General features: G+C 40.2%; 1 protein-coding gene across 4 annotated transcripts in view; it reads left to right on the top strand.

The window, feature by feature from the left end:
• Positions 1–18,729, top strand: part of ACO1 (aconitase 1) — a 73,183-nt gene that overhangs the window by 40,368 nt on the left and 14,086 nt on the right. For all 4 annotated transcript variants that reach the window (XM_089674764.1, XM_089674760.1, XM_089674763.1 and 1 more), the window contains exons 8-14: positions 551–722; positions 5,040–5,140; positions 6,127–6,243; positions 8,574–8,733; positions 13,532–13,667; positions 14,905–14,989; positions 15,649–15,805. In XM_089674764.1, the coding sequence (XP_089530890.1) occupies positions 551–722; positions 5,040–5,140; positions 6,127–6,243; positions 8,574–8,733; positions 13,532–13,667; positions 14,905–14,989; positions 15,649–15,805 (928 nt within the window). The remainder of the gene's footprint in view (positions 1–550; positions 723–5,039; positions 5,141–6,126; positions 6,244–8,573; positions 8,734–13,531; positions 13,668–14,904; positions 14,990–15,648; positions 15,806–18,729) is intronic.

Raw genomic sequence — 18,729 nt, 5'->3', positions numbered from 1 at the left:
AATTGGTCCGGTCGAGTATTGCTTATTTGCTGACTGCCTGCACCATCCTACCTGAGGAGCCACCAGTCTGAGGGATCCAGAGGTGATCTACATTTGCTTTGTGGCCCTGTGGGGTCGTGAAGTGGAGGTGAGAGGCCATTGCAGCCATACTGCTTGGGATCACGTTTGAAGGTGTGCTGTTACTCACCTGCACGTCTTGGAAATTACAGCATTTTTATATGGACTGTGGACACGTTAATTGTTTTGCACAAACCGTTTGTTATCTGTTTGGCTTCCTCTGTAGGTATTCACTGAGTCTTCACTGGGTACCCTTTTGGGTACTAGGGGTCACGATTCACTATATATATCCCCATGTGGATTAGGGTCATTTGTTGCCCCGTTTGTTCGGTCCATTTATAGGACTTTATTTTATGTAAAAATCATTTTTAATACCTCTCTAGTGTTTATTATTAGTTTTAGCGCTGTATCACTTTTATATTGACTCACCATGAATTATGTTGTAAATATGTATATATGTCATATAAGAAAATGTTGCTCTAATTCTTTACAGCATCTTCGTCAAGTTGGTGTTGTGGGAAAGTTTGTGGAATTTTTTGGCCCAGGTGTTGCTCAGCTTTCTATTGCTGACAGAGCCACTATTGCCAACATGTGCCCAGAATATGGAGCCACAGCTGCATTTTTTCCTGTGGATCTGATCAGCATACAGTATCTACAACAAACAGGTATGAGTATATCACTTTTTTGCTTCAAATCACTCTTCTGCCTTCAGGTCATTGTGCATGTAGTAGAATCTAGAACACCTATGTGTATGGCTACCTTGTTTGATATTTACATTGTAGCATGACTGTAATGTCAAATTTCAGTAAAGTTTCAGTATATATTCGCCCTATGATTTATAAAACTCCCTCTCTAATCCCAAAGCAGCTTCTGCTTTGCCCTCTTTCTTGCAAGATGCACGTGAATGCCATTCTGAATGGCACCCCCATGTATCTCATCCCGCAGTGCGATCAATGCGGGATGAGATCACTGCACAGACATCGCATGGTCAAATAGATGTGAAATGCTAGAACAGCAGCCCATTCAAATGAATGGGCTGCCTTGCCAGGGCGGACTGACAACTCATGGAGCCCCTGTGTCCTTATCCAAACTCAAAAAAAGCCTATGAAAAAGGTACCAGGGGCATCTCATGGGGCCCCCTACTGACCCCGGGCCCTCGGGCAGTGCCTGAGTTTCCAAATGGTCAGTCCGCCCCTGTGCCTTGCCCGAGGTCAACTGCAGGTTAAATGCACCTGTTCATTAATTGTCAATGATATCAGCCTTGTAAACTGATGTCAAACTAATGCCAATGACACAAGCACAAAGTATGTTGATACAGGCCCTTGAGGTGCAGGCTGTGGTTGTCATTCTTTTTGTTTTCAGCACTACTTCGTAAGTTTTTCATCTGGAACAAGCATATTCTCCATGCTTGTCCTAGGTCTGTGACAGACAAAGTAGTCACTGGCCTAGAACAGCGCATGCACCGGTGCTCTACACGGGTAAATATCTCCTAAATGGTACACGTTTAGGGGATATTTACAGTACCTACAGGTAAGCCTTGTTCTAGTCTTACCTGTAGGTACCAGTGTAAAAACAGACTTTACTACCACTTTAAAGCAGAACTAAACTCTCTCTCAATCAACAGGAAAGTGATATTACAGCTTCACGTTTTTTTTTATATAAACAACAACCATGTTATCCTTACCTGCTCTGTGCAATGGTTTTGCACAGAGCAGCCCCGATCCTCATCTCCACGGGTCCCCCACCGGCGCTGTCTGTTAGTGCCCCCAGAGCAAGCCTTCATGCTTGTTATCAGCATTCAGTTCAAAGGCTCTCTGATGATATGGGGGTGCATTAGTGTGTATAGACAGATTGCACATCTGGAAAGGCACCATCACTGAAAGATATGTCCAGGTTTTAGAGCAGCATATGCTCTGGTAAGAATTGGAACACATTTCAAAACCCAGCAACTGGTTCCTTCAATTCCTAGTTATTTACAGAGTGTTAAAAGAGAAGTATGAGATTTCTTTTTTTTTTTTTTTTTTTAAATCATACTTGCCTAGGTGGATGCAGCATCAGTCCCCCACCAACTCCCAAGGGTGAGAACGCAGAGATCACATGACTGCTGATCTCTGAGTACTCACAACTGCTCTGAGCAGAGAGCGGTGACTATCAGTCTCCGACTCTCTGCTCTGCCCCCACCGCGGTCACTGGAGCGTTGGGCTGTGGAGGGGGAGGGAGCAGCTGGCTCAAGCTTTCAGCAGATCACTGAGAGGCTAAGCCAGGTGCCGCTCCAGACTCTGGGGTGGATCCTGACTTTAAAGTCAGGATCTTTCCCCAGCCTGGACTGGCTGAGTGACGTCAGCAGACAGCAGGCTTCAGTCTGTTGTGAGCTGAAATTGGGTCACAGGAGTGCAGAATGAACTACACTGTGATCACCAGAAGAACTACAGCCAAAAGAGCTCTGTGGTAACTTTTTTTGGAATTGGAGTTGTACCTTGACAGCTTTTTGTTGCCCTGTCACAACTTTGCGACGTGTTGCTGTCATTGGTTTCAAAATTACCTCATTTTTTTCTTAAAATGGTATATTTTCTCATTTTAAAAATTTGATTTCAGTTGTGAATAAAATGTTTTTATGAGATTTGCAAATAATTTCATTCTGTTTTTATATAGATTTTACACAGTGATCCAACCATTTTGGAATTGGGGTTGTAGGCTATATATTGTATGTACTTCACTTCTAAAACAGTTTAATTAAAAAGCAGAATATTTAGGATTACTTATTGATTTTGACCAACCCAGCTGTAAAATGATCAGAGTAGGCAAGATTGTATACACGGAAACACAAAGTCGTGTTTTGACATGTTCATATCTGGCACTGATAAGCAGTTCTATATTTTCAAATTGTGTGGTTTGTTTTTTTTTTAATTATTATTTTCCCCATTGATGGTAGTATCGTGAGCATTGCCAAATGATTTTCTGTTTTTCAAAAGCAGTTTTGAATGATTTTTAGTATAGTGTATGGCTAGCATTAGATTCACCGTAAGATGCAGTGTTTAGTGGAGTTCTTTAAAGTGGCTTTCCAGTTAAGAATCACAATTTGCCCTAGCATAGTACAGTATATGTAGCAATAAAAACTTTTATAGTATGCTTTATCTGAATTGCTGATTGTCTAGATTGAAAACCTCAGTCTAAGCTAGACAATCCGCAATCTCTTAAACGTTACCAAAAACGGTGTGCCTGTGCAGCCTGATGTGGCTGTTCATAGGCACTTCCTTAAACTGTGGTCGGTATCTGTATATTAAATTCAGAACAGCTCCGATTAGCTCCACCCCTTCCCGCTAGGCCATCGGCATCGCCAGCAATGTGCTTTAGTGCTTCCTCTCATCCCAGCCTCCTATCCCCAGAAATGATGATACTGGGAGGCAGTGGATACGCCCAACAGCCACCCTGCATAACTAAAGGGAAGGGCTTTCCAGTCATGTGACAGGAAGTATTTTTAATAGAAATAAGGTAGAAAAAGACACATTTTTACAATTCGAACTGTAAGGATTTAATATTATTGTGGTATCTGATTGTGGGGAGGTGAATGAAAGAAAGTCTTCCCTACCACTTTAAGGGGACTCTTAACATCTTAACAAAGCCGAATATCAGAACCAAGTATGTTTTGTATCAGCTTCAGCCACTGATTTAATTTTTGATAAGACATTTCTAAGATAGGATGATAATACACCACATGAAATACCCCTTTGCTTGGATAATACACCCAGGCTCCCTTCACTGCTTTGTTAAAACTGCTGTGTAATCACAGTAATAAAATGTATTTACTGTGGTGAATGTATCACCTGGTAGCTTCTATAAATTTACTTTGTGACACAAGTTTGTTGTTTCCACATTTTATTGCAAATTGTAGACTTAAGGTTTACTAGGTGACTAAGCTACAATTGTGGTTTAGGGTAAAACAAGACCAACTTAACCACTTTGAGTCCAGGACAATTTTTTTGTTTTTAGTTCTTCACACGTGTGATAAAATCAGCATTTTTTTGCTAGGAAACTACTTGGAACCCCCAAATATTATTATATATTTTCTGAAAGCAGAGATCCAGGAGAATAAAATGGTGTTTGTTGAATTTTTTTATGTTGTGCGATATTTGCACAGTTGTTTTTCAAACACATATTTTCAGAACATAATAGACTAAAATGAATTTTATTGCACACAAACACAATATAATACCTTTTTTTTTTTTTTTGGTAAATTATAAAAAAAAAATGAGGTTGCATTGAGTAAATAGATACCATACATGTCAAGAGTCAAAATTGCTTGCACCTGTGAAATGGCCAAGACTACTTTGCCTAAAATGTTTAATAATAAACACTTTGAAATTCTATCAGTTTAGAGTTTATCGTGAATGATGGCCCTAGAATTATTGTTCTCATTTCACCGTTTGTGACGATACCTTACATGTTTGGTGCAATCCCTGTTTGTATCAACATGCAAGACCAACGCATGTATTTGCGTGTATGTGCGGGGTGACAATTCTTTTAATATTTTTTTTTTTTATTATATTATATTATATTTTACACTTTTTAAAATTAGCCTCCTTGTGATAGCAATAAAGTTATTAAAATTTTAAAAAGACATCAGACTATCAGCCCCCAATGACTCTCCTTCCCTCCACTGAAGCTAATTAAGCACAGGTCATGCTTGATTAGCTTCTTCCCCAGCTTCAGTAGTCAGGGATTGACAGCTTTGAAATAGCAAGTGACTAGCTTCCAGGTTCATTCATCACAGAGGAGATCAGAGAGTAGAGCCATGATTTTTCTACCCCCTCCCTTAAGCTTCAAAGGCAGCCAGATATGGTTGTACACATGCCACAGCTACAGTGTTTTGTGATATATCGCCTCCTCACCATATGTCAAACATCCCTGAAAAGTAATGCATTGCAAATCACTCTTTAGTGATGGCCTTAGGAGTAGAATTAACAATTTATTCTTTTTTGCAGGTCGAGAAGAAGACAAAGTGAAGTACATTCAGCAGTATTTAGAAGCTGCTGGGCTTTTCAGGGATTTCAGAAACACAGAGCAGGACCCAGATTTTACCCAGGTCAGGTTTAGAATGTGATATACGGCTATCTTTCAAACACAAAAAGTAAACAGCTTATATTACTTGCATAATATGTATTCATTTAAAGATGCTGTATATTAAAGGAGCTTGTCCTGTACATTTAAGCTGGCCTTCTACCTGCAGAATTTCATTCAAAAGATTTAGTTTTCAGAATGTTTGTTCGTTTATCTAAGAGTTAAAGGGGACATTTACAATCGATCTCAACCAGAGCGAGCAAAAAAAAAAAAAATATCAAAAGAGAAGGATGGACATTTTTTTTGTTAACTCTATTGGGAATGAAGGAATTTCTAATTATTGAATTTGCTCCCAGCCAAGGAAAAATTAACTAGTCTCATGTGCGTGCATTTATCAAAGTGAATCCCGAAGTAGAACATTTTTCAAGACATCGACATGGTACTTGAATGAAAAGTTGTTTGAAATTAGTTTGTACAGCATTACTGTGTAAAAGCCATGGGAATCTAAAGTTAAACCCACCTCTCTACCCCCTGCCCCCTGCCTGCCTATCAACTTTCTGCCAGTGCAGTGCTTGTTGGGAATTTGTAGTTTGAATGACCACAGGCATCTCATTGACTATGCATTTTTTTAAAAGCAGCTAATGCACTGAGTGCCAATTTTTAAGAATTAAAAACTGATCTTTAGAGTATTTTTTACCTAATAAGCTCAAATTTTAGCATTGATACAATTTAGGCAACGACCTACTCATTTTTTTTGCGTGCCTACTCCAACATTTTTTTTTTCCCATTAAAAATCTAGTTTAATCAGTAATCATTACAAACCGGCAAATGTAGATTTCACTAATCCATCACAACCAATTAGATTTCACATTACTGAAGCCATTCCAATAGAAGATGTTGTGTTTTCTGTGGGTACTGAACTGCACTCATTGTATTGTTTTTATTGAATAAGACTGATTATGTTCAGTCCTAATAAAATAATATTCTGCTCCATAAATCTTGTCCATGCAGGTGGTAGAATTGGACCTCAACACAGTGGTGCCATGTTGCAGTGGACCAAAGAGACCCCAGGATAAAGTATCTGTTTCTGACATGAAAACTGACTTTGAAAATTCTCTGGGAGCCAAGGTAATATAAGCTGGGTAGTACTATCAGATTATCAGAAATATGGTTGGTAATTCTTAAAGGATTAATTCACCTATAGTAAATACAGAGGTAAAAAAAAAAAGTGTATTTATTATTTATTTATTTTTACTAGCAGCCTGGAAAGCATTGCACTCACAATCAGCAGATCACAGATGCCATGCAGGATTCCTGCAGACTTGTCAGTGTATCTGTCTACTCGTACATCATATGGGCAGGCAGTTACACATTGGCTGAAAGATACAATGAACTACGTAGAGCGCTCAACAGTGCCCTGCTAGTTCATTGAGAACTACAAACAGACAGCCACACAGGCTGTTAGTACTTGTAGTTTCCCATTCACAGAACTCTGTGAATGAATGACGTGGCCAGTACAGTCCTGTACTGTATATTGTTACAAGTAAATCGGAAAGCTTTTATAATTCCATAGTTGAAATGGGTATTTACTAACCATATACCGCACACCAACGGCTGCGATTACTGCTCAGCCAAAATTTCATCCTACTGTTTCTGTAATACTTATTGTTGATAATTTATGATTTACATGTCAGTACCATTTCACTTCATATATGTTGCAGTTCTTGGCAGATTAAACCATATCTAAACCCATAAACAAAAATGTAATATTGCAGCTTACCAGTTCTCAGATATGATGGATGCATACAGTTTAATTTTTCAGGCTAAGTATGTTTTTAGGAAGAAAAGAAAATACATGATGGTCTTGCCAATACATATCGGTCTTTGTCATTTCCTGTGAGCTTACACTGGAAGTTTGGTCTAAACCTTATCTAATCTTAAACCTGCTCCTACACCCAATCCAATATTAACTACCCTGTAGAAGAAAGACTTTCATACTTATTCCCTGGGTGCTTCAGTCCAAGCACATGATTAGCTCTCAGTGGCTTCAGGAGAGAGAAAGAACAGATGACAACAGATGCCCCATAGTAAGCCTATGGGTGATGTCACTGCCTAGGCATTGCAGCTGTTGTCAGCGATCTTTCCTCTCCCCTGAAGCTGGTTGCTGGGGAGTACATGTAACTAGAATGGAGCACCCAGGGAATAGGTAAGTATACACATTTTTCTTCTACAGGCTAGTACAGGGGTGGGCAAACTTTTTGACTTGAGGGCCGCAATGGGTTCATATATTGGACCCGGGGGCCGGACCAAGAGTAGATGAATGATGTGTATGTGTCATCCATAGTAAGTATAGTAATACTCCCCCATAGTAAGCATAGTAATTAATCTCCCATATAGTAATTAATCCCCCATATAGTAATTAATCCCCCATATAGTAATTCATCCCCCATATAGTAATTCATCCCCCATATAGTAATTCATCCCCCATATAGTAATTCATCCCCCATATAGTAATTCATCCCCCATAGTAATTCATCCGCCATATAGTAATTCATCCCCCATATAGTAATTCATCCCCCATATAGTAATTCATCCCCCATATAGTAATTCATCCCCCCATATAGTAATTCATCCGCCATATAGTAATTCATCCGCCATATAGTAATTCATCCCCCATATAGTAATTCATCCCCCCTATAGTAATTCATCCCCCCTATAGTAATTCATCCCCCCTATAGTAATTCATCCCCCCTATAGTAATTCAATTTACTTACCTTTGCTCCGCGCGTTCCTCGTTCCTCCCGCGGGCCGTAGTTTGCCCATTGCTGGGCTAGTAGGTAGTACTTAGAATTGGGATGGGAGCAGGTTTAACTTTAAATAGGTTTAGGCCGGACTTACTACTATTCTCTTCAACTACAATGTAGTGGAGAGGAACGACCATGTGTGAAATCCATGGCCCCATAGATACAATGTTTAACATGAGTGTAGCTAGTAAGGAACAAAAGTATGTTATTCACAAGATTGCCAGGCGAAATTAAAGGAAAAAAATTCCTGACAATAAAAGCTAATGCAACCACCACATCTAAGGATTGGTAAGCTGCAATATACTATCATTTTGTTTATGTGTGTAGATCTGTTTCAAGCCTATAATGGGTTGATCTTCCATTTTTATTTTCTTTGAGCATATAATACAAACTTACTTCAATTTTTTTGGAATACTGCTTCTTTATGGTTCGTTTAGAAATGAGCCTCATCTTGAGAGTAATCAGGGACATGATTTGGTAATAATTTGAAGTATTGTTCACACAATTTAAATGTGATCTGATTTAGATCAGATAATTTACATAAATATCTGTATTTTCAGATCCTTATAAAATCTTGAGGCTGTAATGGATGTAAAAAATATCATAATGCTAGTTAAGCAGATATGTTCATTGCAATTTGTTCCTCTGTTACAGCAAGGGTTTAAGGGCTTTCAAATACCTCAGGGACATCATAATGACAAAGTTAAATTCTCCTATCAAGACGCTGACTACGAGCTCAGCCACGGCTCTGTTGTCATAGCTGCTATCACTAGCTGCACAAACACCAGCAACCCTTCTGTCATGCTGGGTGCAGGTGAGTTTCATGGGTCTGTGTTCATGGGTGCTCACTGCAACCTACACTGCAGGTGAGTGTGGTGGGAGTGTGGAAATGATCAAACCTGAGACTATTATTTTATGACCTATTAAAACCAAAATAAATTTTTGTTGGGGGAAAAATACAAATAATGTAGTTTTATTGCTGTAAACATTCAACAAATTATAGGATAGAATTTACTAAAACTGGAGTGCACAGAATCTGGTGCAGCTGTGCATAGTAACTAATCAGCTTCCAGGTTTTATTCTCAAAGCTTAATGGAACAAGCTGAAGTTAGAAGCTGATTGGCTATCATGTGCAGCTGCACCAGATTCTGTGCTCTCCGGTTTTGGTAATATCCTCCATAGTGACATGATCAGTAAATCGATTAAAAATACAGTATATGAGCTAAAGTTCAAATTCAAATGTGAACTACTTTAAAATAATATAGTCCACATCCGTAGTGCATATATTTTCCCTTGTGCTGATCAACAAATATTCCATGATATTAAGCAAAAATCCACCACTGCTCATTCAACTATCACCTCTTGTGTGCCAGACTGTGCACTTACCTTCTTTGAATGACCTACCTACTATAGAGGTCAAAAAACATCCTTTTCCCTCTGTTGGAGAGAAGTAGTACCATCCACACTTTTCAACTACTCTCCTCTTCAAAGGTGATATCACTCACGAAAAAATATACACATCTCCCATAGTATTTTCCATAAAAAATCAGCTTATTAAAATCATTAGAACTATATACACTAGCATGTGCATGTGTACTTCGATCCTTAGCGCCTGGAAGTAAAGCACTTTGCTTTATACACTCACTGGCCACCTTATTCAGTATACCTGTTCAATTGTTTGGTAACACAAATTGCTCATCAGCCAATTATATGGCAGCAACTCAGTGCATTTAGGCATCTTGACGTGAAGACAACTTGCTGAAGTTCAAACTGAGCATCAAAATGAGGAAGAAAGGGGATTTAAGTGACTTTGAACATGGCATGGTTATTGGTGTCAGACAGGCTGGTCTAAGTATTTCAAAAACTGCTGATCTACTGGGATTTTCACAAACAACCATCTCTAGGGTTTACAGAGAATGGTCTTGTAATGGAACCGGACCCAGACTGCACTAGGGTTTTTCCGTTAGCCTCCCGCTTCCCTGTCCGAACACAGATCCACGGACACCACCGCTAGCCATACAAGACGAGACAGCACCAGACTTGTATGAAAGACAGGAAATAGACTGCTTTATTTTAACATAGATACAAGATATATACACAGGGTGGGAAAATACCCACCCAGACAGGAAACGCATCAGCAGGCCGTTCCATCAGGGGGAAGGGCTGTCGGAAACATTACATCCCATAATAGTTTGCTAGAACAATGGGATGCAGCCGCATGGCAGAGAACAATGAACAACCCCCACACCAATATTAGAACATTTCACCCTGTACCCCTAACAGGCACAGGGTGACATATTATGGGGAGCTGAGACGGGTCTCCCCACCCCTCAAAAGGGGGCTGTGTTCTATGGGCCTCCCACCCAAAGTCACTCCCGTCACATATGAAAAAGAGAAAATATCCAGTGAGCAGCAGTTGTGTGGATGAAAACACCTTGTTGATGTCAGAGGTTAGAGGGGAATGGGCAGACTGGTTGCTGCGACATTCAGATGGTAGGGTCATAATTTGGTGCAAACAACATGAAAGCATGGATCCATCCTGTCTTATATCAGTGGTTCAAGCTGGTGGTGGTGCAAGGTGTACCTAATAAAGTGGCCAGTGGTGCAAGGTGTACCTAATAAAGTGGCCAGTGAGTGTATAAAAAATCCACCAGTTATCAGTATACTAAGCTCAATCCACCTTTGCTCCATAAAGAAAACCACTTTACAATCATTAAAATTACGTATACTGTAATGATCTCTTCTCAGCAGAATGCCAATCTCTTCCTGTATCTGTGTGATGACATCAGCTGACTCCAAACAAGTTCCATCATGTCATAACTTCAACAGGGGTTTTGGACTGCCTAACGAAGGGCTCGACAAATCCCAGGTGCCAGGTCTCCATCGTGACTAGAAATTGTGTCCTGGCACCTGGGTTCACACACTGCCTCCCACTGACTTCAATGCAAAATTGCGTCCCATTGTCTTTAATGCAAAATTGCGTCCCATTGACTTCAATGCAAAAACACCTTCCATTGACTTCAGTGCAAAATCTCCTGTCAATAGCAATCTTATGTACACACTTATCTCCGCATGCCACTCTATCACTTGCAAGTCTAGAAGGCACCGCTACGAACCTTTCGTAATGGCACTCAAAACACAATGCATGTGGATCACATCTGTATGAACCACCTCAATAGGAACAAATAATATCTAGCTTGTTATGCAGACCTGTTAGTTTGAAAACATATCCAGAATCATATGTGTAAACCTGGGCGTCTCCATTCACACCTGGGTGTTTTTGGATTGCTGCAGAATCACTGTGATCGCAAAACCCAGGTTCAGGTGCCATTACAGTATCTCACAGAAGTGAGTACACCCCTCACATTTTTGTAAATATTTTATTCTATCTTTTCATGTGACAACACTGAAGAAATTTAAACTTTTAAAACATTTTAAAGCAGTGAGTGTACAGCTTGTATAACAGTGTAAATTTGCTGTCCCCTCAAAATAACTCAACACACGGCCATTAATGTCTAAACTGCTGGCAACAAAAGTGAGTACATCCCCAAGTGAAAATGTCCAAATTGGGCCCAATTAGCCATTTTCCCTCCCCGGTGTCATGTGACTCATTAGTGTTACAAGGTCTCAGGTGTGAATGGGGAGCAGGTGTGTTAAATTTGGTGTTATCGCTCTCACTGTCTCATACTGGTCACTGGAAGCTCAACATGGCACCTCATGGCAAAGAACTCTCTGAGGATCTGAAAAAAAGAATTGTTGCTCTGCATAAAGATGGCCTAGGCTATAAGAAGATTGCCAAGACCCTGAAACTGAGCTGCAGCATGGTGGCCAAGACCATACAGCGGTTTTACAGGAAAGGTTTCACTCAGAACAGGCCTCGCCATGAAGCTGAGGGTAAAGGTGATGGACTGGCCAAGCATGTCTCCAAACCTAAACCCTATTGAGCATCTGTGGGGCATCCTCAAATGGAAGGTGGAGGAGCGCAAGGTCTCTAACATCCACCAGCTGCGTGATGTCGTCATGGAGGAGTGGAAGAGGACTCCAGTGGCAACCTGTGAAGCTCTGATGAACTCCATCTATGGATAAGGATGGCCGCTCACCTCGTAGCATGGACCTATAAACGAATATAGGTCAACCAAGCAAAATGATTCCATCAAAAAGGCTCCAGATGGCAGCAAAGAGCTCATACAGGCACCTCTATAGATGACACTATAAAAAAACAAATCTCTTCCCAACTTAAACTCCACATGTAAGGAAGAAAAGGGCAGATCCCATAGTGTAATACTGTTTTATTCTCTTAAAAACATGTAGGGATTAACACTCTCACTGTGTGGGATCACTATTAAATGTTATTGCAGACTCCCCCCCCAGTAGTCCAAAACCATAATAACCTTCAGCAGTCAATTTAAATCAATTTAAGTCAAATTATTTGCTTAACCCTTTAAGTATGAGTGTTTTTAGTTTGTGTATCTGTTTTTATTCCTTTTTATTTAAATTTTCTTCTTTTACTTTCATGCTTCCCTTCGAGTGTTTGTTTTCTTTTCATGTTTTTCAATTCCCCAAAATTGGAATCCCCTAGGGTCTTTATTGTGGAGTTTTGAAACGTGGCATTTTGAAAACGCAATGTTTTTTAACATAAGGTTACACGCATCAAAAATTGTATATGACTACACTTTATTGAAAGATTTAAAGCAACTGTAAAGGAAAACTGGCTTTGATTGACAGCAGTGAGGGCCAATGGCTCCCAATACCCCAGCAAGACCTGGACGTGAGGGAGAGAAGAGCTGCAGATGTGCACAGCGCTGGATGGAATGAGAGCTCAAGTATAAGGAGGGGGGGGTGAGGGCCAAAACCAATGCCTAAACATGTTTTACCTTATTGAAAGGAATGCATTAAGGTAAAAAAATGTGTAGGCTTTAGAACCACTTTAAACAAGAACAATATATCCGTGACGTGTGTGTGTTTAAAAGAAAATACAGCATACTTAATAAAAGACCACTTAAACTGTTCCTGCAAATATATTTTTACTGTGCAAGTAACAGTAGCCATATCCATTATTTTTTTTCAGAACCAGAATTAAATTGTTCACAGTGGGCGAGACAGAGCAGCTTGTCTTATCTGTTTTTTGTGATTTTTATGAAACATCTACCTTTCTTTGAATCGTGCAGCAGATCTTCCCATGGTCATCTAATTTAAAGCAAACACATGCTTTGTCTTAATACCTGATCTACCAAAAGCACATATTTCGCATACTTCTCTCTGATGCCCCACTGCTGCTTTGTACACCTTGTAGGACTGAAGGAAATACATGATTCTGCTGGCTTTGAATGTGCATGTGACCTCCTTTCCTATGACCGCACTGGTGCTTGTTCATTGGTCATTAGGCTGTCACATGGGGGAAGGAGCTTACACAGGCTTCCTATCATTGCTTCCTACTGAGGTGGGGCAGAAAGAAGGCAAGTATGTGCTTCTGGACAGGGGAGCATCAATGCAAGACGTGTCCTGTATGTGCAAAAACACAGGTTTGCTTTCAGAATAAGCTATACATGACAATATATAGCATGTGTACAGAACCATTTAGTTATTTCACCTGTCATCTTTTCTATTCCTAGGATTACTAGCCAAAAAAGCTGCAGAAGCTGGCCTGACAGTGAAACCATACATCAAGACAAGCCTTTCCCCTGGCAGTGGTGTAGTTACGTACTACCTTCGAGATAGTGGTGTTATGCCTTATCTTTCCAAGCTTGGGTAAGAGTCTAGCAACCTAGCATCTTTGATAAATGGCATCTTAACCGCTTGCTGGCCACCCTATAATAGAACTACTGCTACAGGGCAGCAGAGCTGCACAGAATCGCGTGTATATATACGTGTTTGGCATTTCCAGGTAGAAGGCGCGTGCAACACCCTACCTGTGCTGCCATCGGCGGCTAGGGGTGTCAATCACCAGGACCCTGCAGGATATTCCCCATCGGCACCCGACGTTTGCCGAGTAAAGCTGACAGGAAAGAGACCGGAGTTTAAACAGCACAGGTCTCTCACCTGACATCAAGAACATGTTGCTTTGTATTTTTCTGCACAGCAGAGAAATACAGAGCAACATGTCTCCGTAATAAAACAGCACACATAGTATAAAACACACAGCACACAGTTAACCCTTTGATCGCCTAAAAGTTAGCCCCTTCTTGCTCATTGTCATTAGTACAGTGTCAGTGCTTTTCATTGTCACTGGGAATGTCAGTGGCAGTTAGCCATTTCCCACCCAGCATCAGAATGCCCGCCGCAGTCCTGCTATAAGTCGCTGATTGCCGCCATTGCTAGTATAAAAGAAAAAAATTCCAGTATATATACCGCCATTTGTATACGCTATAACTTTCACGTAAACCAATTAATTTACACGTTTTGGGAATTTTTTCGTTTTGTTTTAGCAAAGACATGTAGCAGAATACATTATGTCCTACATTTATGCCGAAATTTGATTTTTAAAATTTTTTTTATTGGATAGGTTTCATAGCAAAAAGTCAAAAATATTGGGGTTTTTTTGTTTTGTTTTTTTTCAAAATTGTTGGTCTTTTTTTGTTTATAGCGCAAAAAAAAAAATGCAGAATGATCAAATACCACTAAACGAAATCCCTATTTGTGGGGAATAAAGGACATAAATTTCATTTATGTACAGCGTTGCATGACCGAACAATTGTCAGTTAAAGTAACACAGCGCTGTGTTGCAAAAAATGGCCTGGTCAGGAAGGGGGGTAAATCCTCTGGATGGCAAGTGGTTAAAGTAGAAGGTACCACCTATATAAATGTGTCTCTGGACCTGACGAAGGTGGTTTTGTTTTATTCGCTTAGCTGCAGTCTCCTCACACTCCTTATACAGAGGTTGCCAGTTTGTTCTGGGAGAACACTATTGTCATAGTTCTGCTTCTGAAACAATTTCCAAATTAAATGTTTTGTTTATTCAGCACATTATTTTGATTTTCCTGCTCAGATTTGATGTTGTAGGATATGGATGTATGACCTGCATTGGAAACAGTGGCCCCTTACCCGACTCTGTTGTAGAAGCCATTACTCAGGTATGGTATGATATTACCTGGATCCATACACTGTTTACTTCATATTCCTTCCATTTCTAAAGGACTTTAGATGTACTTCAAATAAATGTAATAAAAAAGTGGAGTGCATTATGGAACAATTTATGCTGCTCCAAGTTCTTCATGAAAATAGTAAGCATGCACTATGCTGGAGCATTGAAATGTCACATTCTTCTTTAAATGTCCGACATTGGCTTCACTGTTGAACAGTTTTTGAAAGTGCCTGTTGCAGGGATGTCATGATGATCCTCAGTCACTGACCTTCAGTGAGTGTGCAGGTGAGGATTCCATACTTCATTAGCTATATACCTTTTCTGTGTAAGTAATTCAGAAAACACTGAAATCAAACATCTCAAGGCAGCTGGCATTTTCAGTAGGTTGGTCAGCAATGGCAGCCCACTCAACAGATGGCGTGCTTGGCCAGGCTGTTAGTCAATCTCCAAATGCTTACCTACATAAAGGCCTAAAGCAGGATTTGACATTTGAATGTCTGCAAATGCTATATAATGATGTTTTTGTATTTGTGTCCAATTATGAAGAAATTCGAACATTTGAAAAATGAAGTTGGTTTAGGTTTGTCTGTATCAACAGTTTACATCCACGTTTATTTAGCAACTAAAATGTTTTTCCTCTGTCCCCAGGGAGACTTAGTTGCTGTAGGTGTGTTATCTGGTAATAGAAATTTTGAAGGCCGCGTTCATCCAAATACTCGTGCAAATTACCTAGCTTCTCCACCTCTTGTCATTGCCTACGCCATAGCTGGGACCATCAGAATTGACTTTGAGACAGAACCACTGGGTAAGAACTGTTCTTTTGCCCATTTCTTTATATTCCATCTAACTGCATGAGTTCAGGACTCTGTCTTGCTGTATACATCTAATTCAGCCTATGTACAAAGGTAGATAGTGTGGTGCTGGTGACCTTCAGATATCTAAATGATGCAGTCAATGTAATATAATATAAACACATACACAATACCGTTTTATTTAAACTGTTTAAAGTAAAAAATTACTTGTAGTTCTATACTGATTTTCTTTTTTTAAAGATGAAACCTGATAATATGAAATAAAAGCTTTATTTCGCATCTAATCACAAATCATTATCTCCCATTTCTATATATAAAAGCACCAGGCCAATGATATTAACATACCCTTATGTTAGTAGAAGAAATCGGATATCACCTTTAATAAAATCAGCATTTTATCCATGATGTCTGATTGTTGGCCCAGTGCACTTGCATCTGAACCGTGCTAAATTTCACACATCAGTTCTTTAATGTAAGTTGTAGACCAGTAAGGTTGTATCACCTGTTGGTGTGAGATGAAACTTAAGGTGGTTGTAATGGCTACACATTTTTTACCTTAATGTATTTCCCTGTATGAAGTTAAAAAATGTCTCAGCGTTTGTATCACCCCCTCCTCCTAAATATTTACCTCACTTGGTCCAGGGCTGTGCCTATTTGTAGCAGCTTTCTCCTTTTTCTCCGTGCATTCAGAGGACAGAGGCAGCAGCAGGAGTCATTGGCTCCCACTGCTGTCAATCAAATCCTGTGAGGAGGGAGTGTAGGGTGGACAGAGCAGGTAAGTATAAACCTGTTTGATATTTTTATTAAAATACAGCAATCCTAAAATGGCTAAATGGTATAGGAGAACATATCCAACTGGAGTCATAATCTGCTTTAATAAGAGCCATAACTATATATCACTACGGAAAATAATAAAATAAGGGCTTACAGTATGTAACAGAAGAAGTGATGACATGCCAATGCAGGTACTCCCAGTGACAAGAGAGATATACACTATATTGACTAAAGTATTGGGCCAGCCCTCCAAATCATTGGATTCAGGTGTTCCAATCACCTCCATCGACACAGGTGTATACAATCAAGCACCTAGGCATGCAGACTGCTTCTACAAACATTTGTGAAAGAATGGGTCGCTCTCAGGAGCTCAATGAATTCAAGCGTGGTACAGTGATAGGTTCTATGCCATTAGAACTAATTTTAAAGTGGTATTATAACAAAGTAGAAGCAACTGGGAACAACAGCAACTCAGACATGAAGTGGTAGGCCACGTAAAATGACAGAGCGGTGTCCAAGCATGCTGAAGCACACAGTGCACAGAAGTCGCCAACTGTCTGCAGAGTCAATAGCTAAAAACCTCCAAACTTTGTGTGGCCTTCAGATTAGCACAACAGTGCATAGAGCGCTCCATGGAATGGGTTTCCATGGCCAAGCAGCTGCATCCAAGCCTTAAATCACCAAATGCAATGCAAAGCATCGGATGCAGTGGTGTAAAGTACGCCGCCACTGGCAGTGGAGACGTGTTCTCTGGAGTGACATATTATATTTCTCTGTCTGGCAATCCAATGGACGTGTCTGGATTTGGCGGTTGCCAGGAGAACGTTCGTTGCCTGACGACATTGTGCCAAGTGTAAAATTTGGTGGAGGGGGTATTATGGTGTGGGGTTGTTTTTCAGGGGTTGGGCTTGGCCCATTCCTTCCAGTGAAGGGAACTCTGAAGGTGTCAGCATACCAAGATATTTTGGACAATTTCATGCTCCCAACTTTGTGGGAACAATTTGGGGATAGCCCCTTCCTGTTCCAACATGACTGCACACCAGTGCACAAAGCAAGGTCAAAAAAGATATGGATGAGCGAGTTTGGGGTGGAGGAACTTGACTGGCCTTCACAGAGTCTTCATTTCAATCCGAGACACACTCCTAAACCACATGAATAGCCTTCCCAGAAGAGTTGAAGCTGTTATAGCTGCAATGGGTGGGCCAACTCAGTATTGAACCCTACAGACTGGGATGCCATTAAAGTTCATGTGCGTGTAAAGACTTTATACACACACACAATACTTTTGGCAATATTGTGTGTGTGTATGTATGTGTATATATATATATATATATATATATATATACACATACATACACATACACACTGTATATACACATACTTTCCATCCTGGCTGACTTGTAAGGCTTTGAGAATTGCTTCCATCTAGTGCATTTATCAGTCACTTTATTAGGTACACCTTGATAGTACCGGGTTGGACCCCCTTTTGCCATCAGAACTGCCTTAATTCTTCGAAGCATAGATTCAACAAGGTGTTGGAAACATTCCTCAGAGATTTTGGCTCATTTTGACAGATGGCATCACACAGCTGATGATTTATGGGCTGCACATTCATGATGTGATTCTCCCAGTACACAACATTCCAAAAGGTGCTCCATTGGATTGAGATCTGGTGACTGTGGACGCCATTGGAGTGAATGAATCATTGTCATGTTCAAGAAACCAGTTTGAGATGATTTGAACTTTCTGACATGGTGCATTATTCTGCTGAAAGTAGCCATCAGAAGATGGGCACACTGTAGTTATAAAGGGATGGGCATGGTCAGCAACAATACTCAGGTAAGCCATGGCATTTAAACGATACTCAATAGGTACTAAGGGGCCCAAAGTGTGCCAAGAAAATATTCCCCAAACACCATTACACCACCACCAGCCTGAACTGTTGATACAAGGGAGGATGGATGCATGCTTTCATGTTGTTTACGCCATATTCTGACCCTGCCATCTGAAGGTCACAGCTGAATTCGAGACTCATCAGACCAGGCAACATTTTTACAATCTTCTATTGTCCAATTTTGGAGAGCCTGTGTGAATTGTAGCCTCTGTTTCTTCTGTTCTTAGCTGCCAGGAGTGGCACCCGTGG

Source organism: Staurois parvus, unplaced genomic scaffold, assembly GCF_062004578.1.
Source record: "Staurois parvus isolate SC_StPar_1 unplaced genomic scaffold, SC_StPar_1.0 ptg000012l, whole genome shotgun sequence".
Lineage (NCBI taxonomy): Eukaryota > Metazoa > Chordata > Amphibia > Anura > Ranidae > Staurois > Staurois parvus.
Note: the sequence above shows the minus strand (reverse complement) of the source record. Positions and strands in the feature narration are given on the sequence as shown.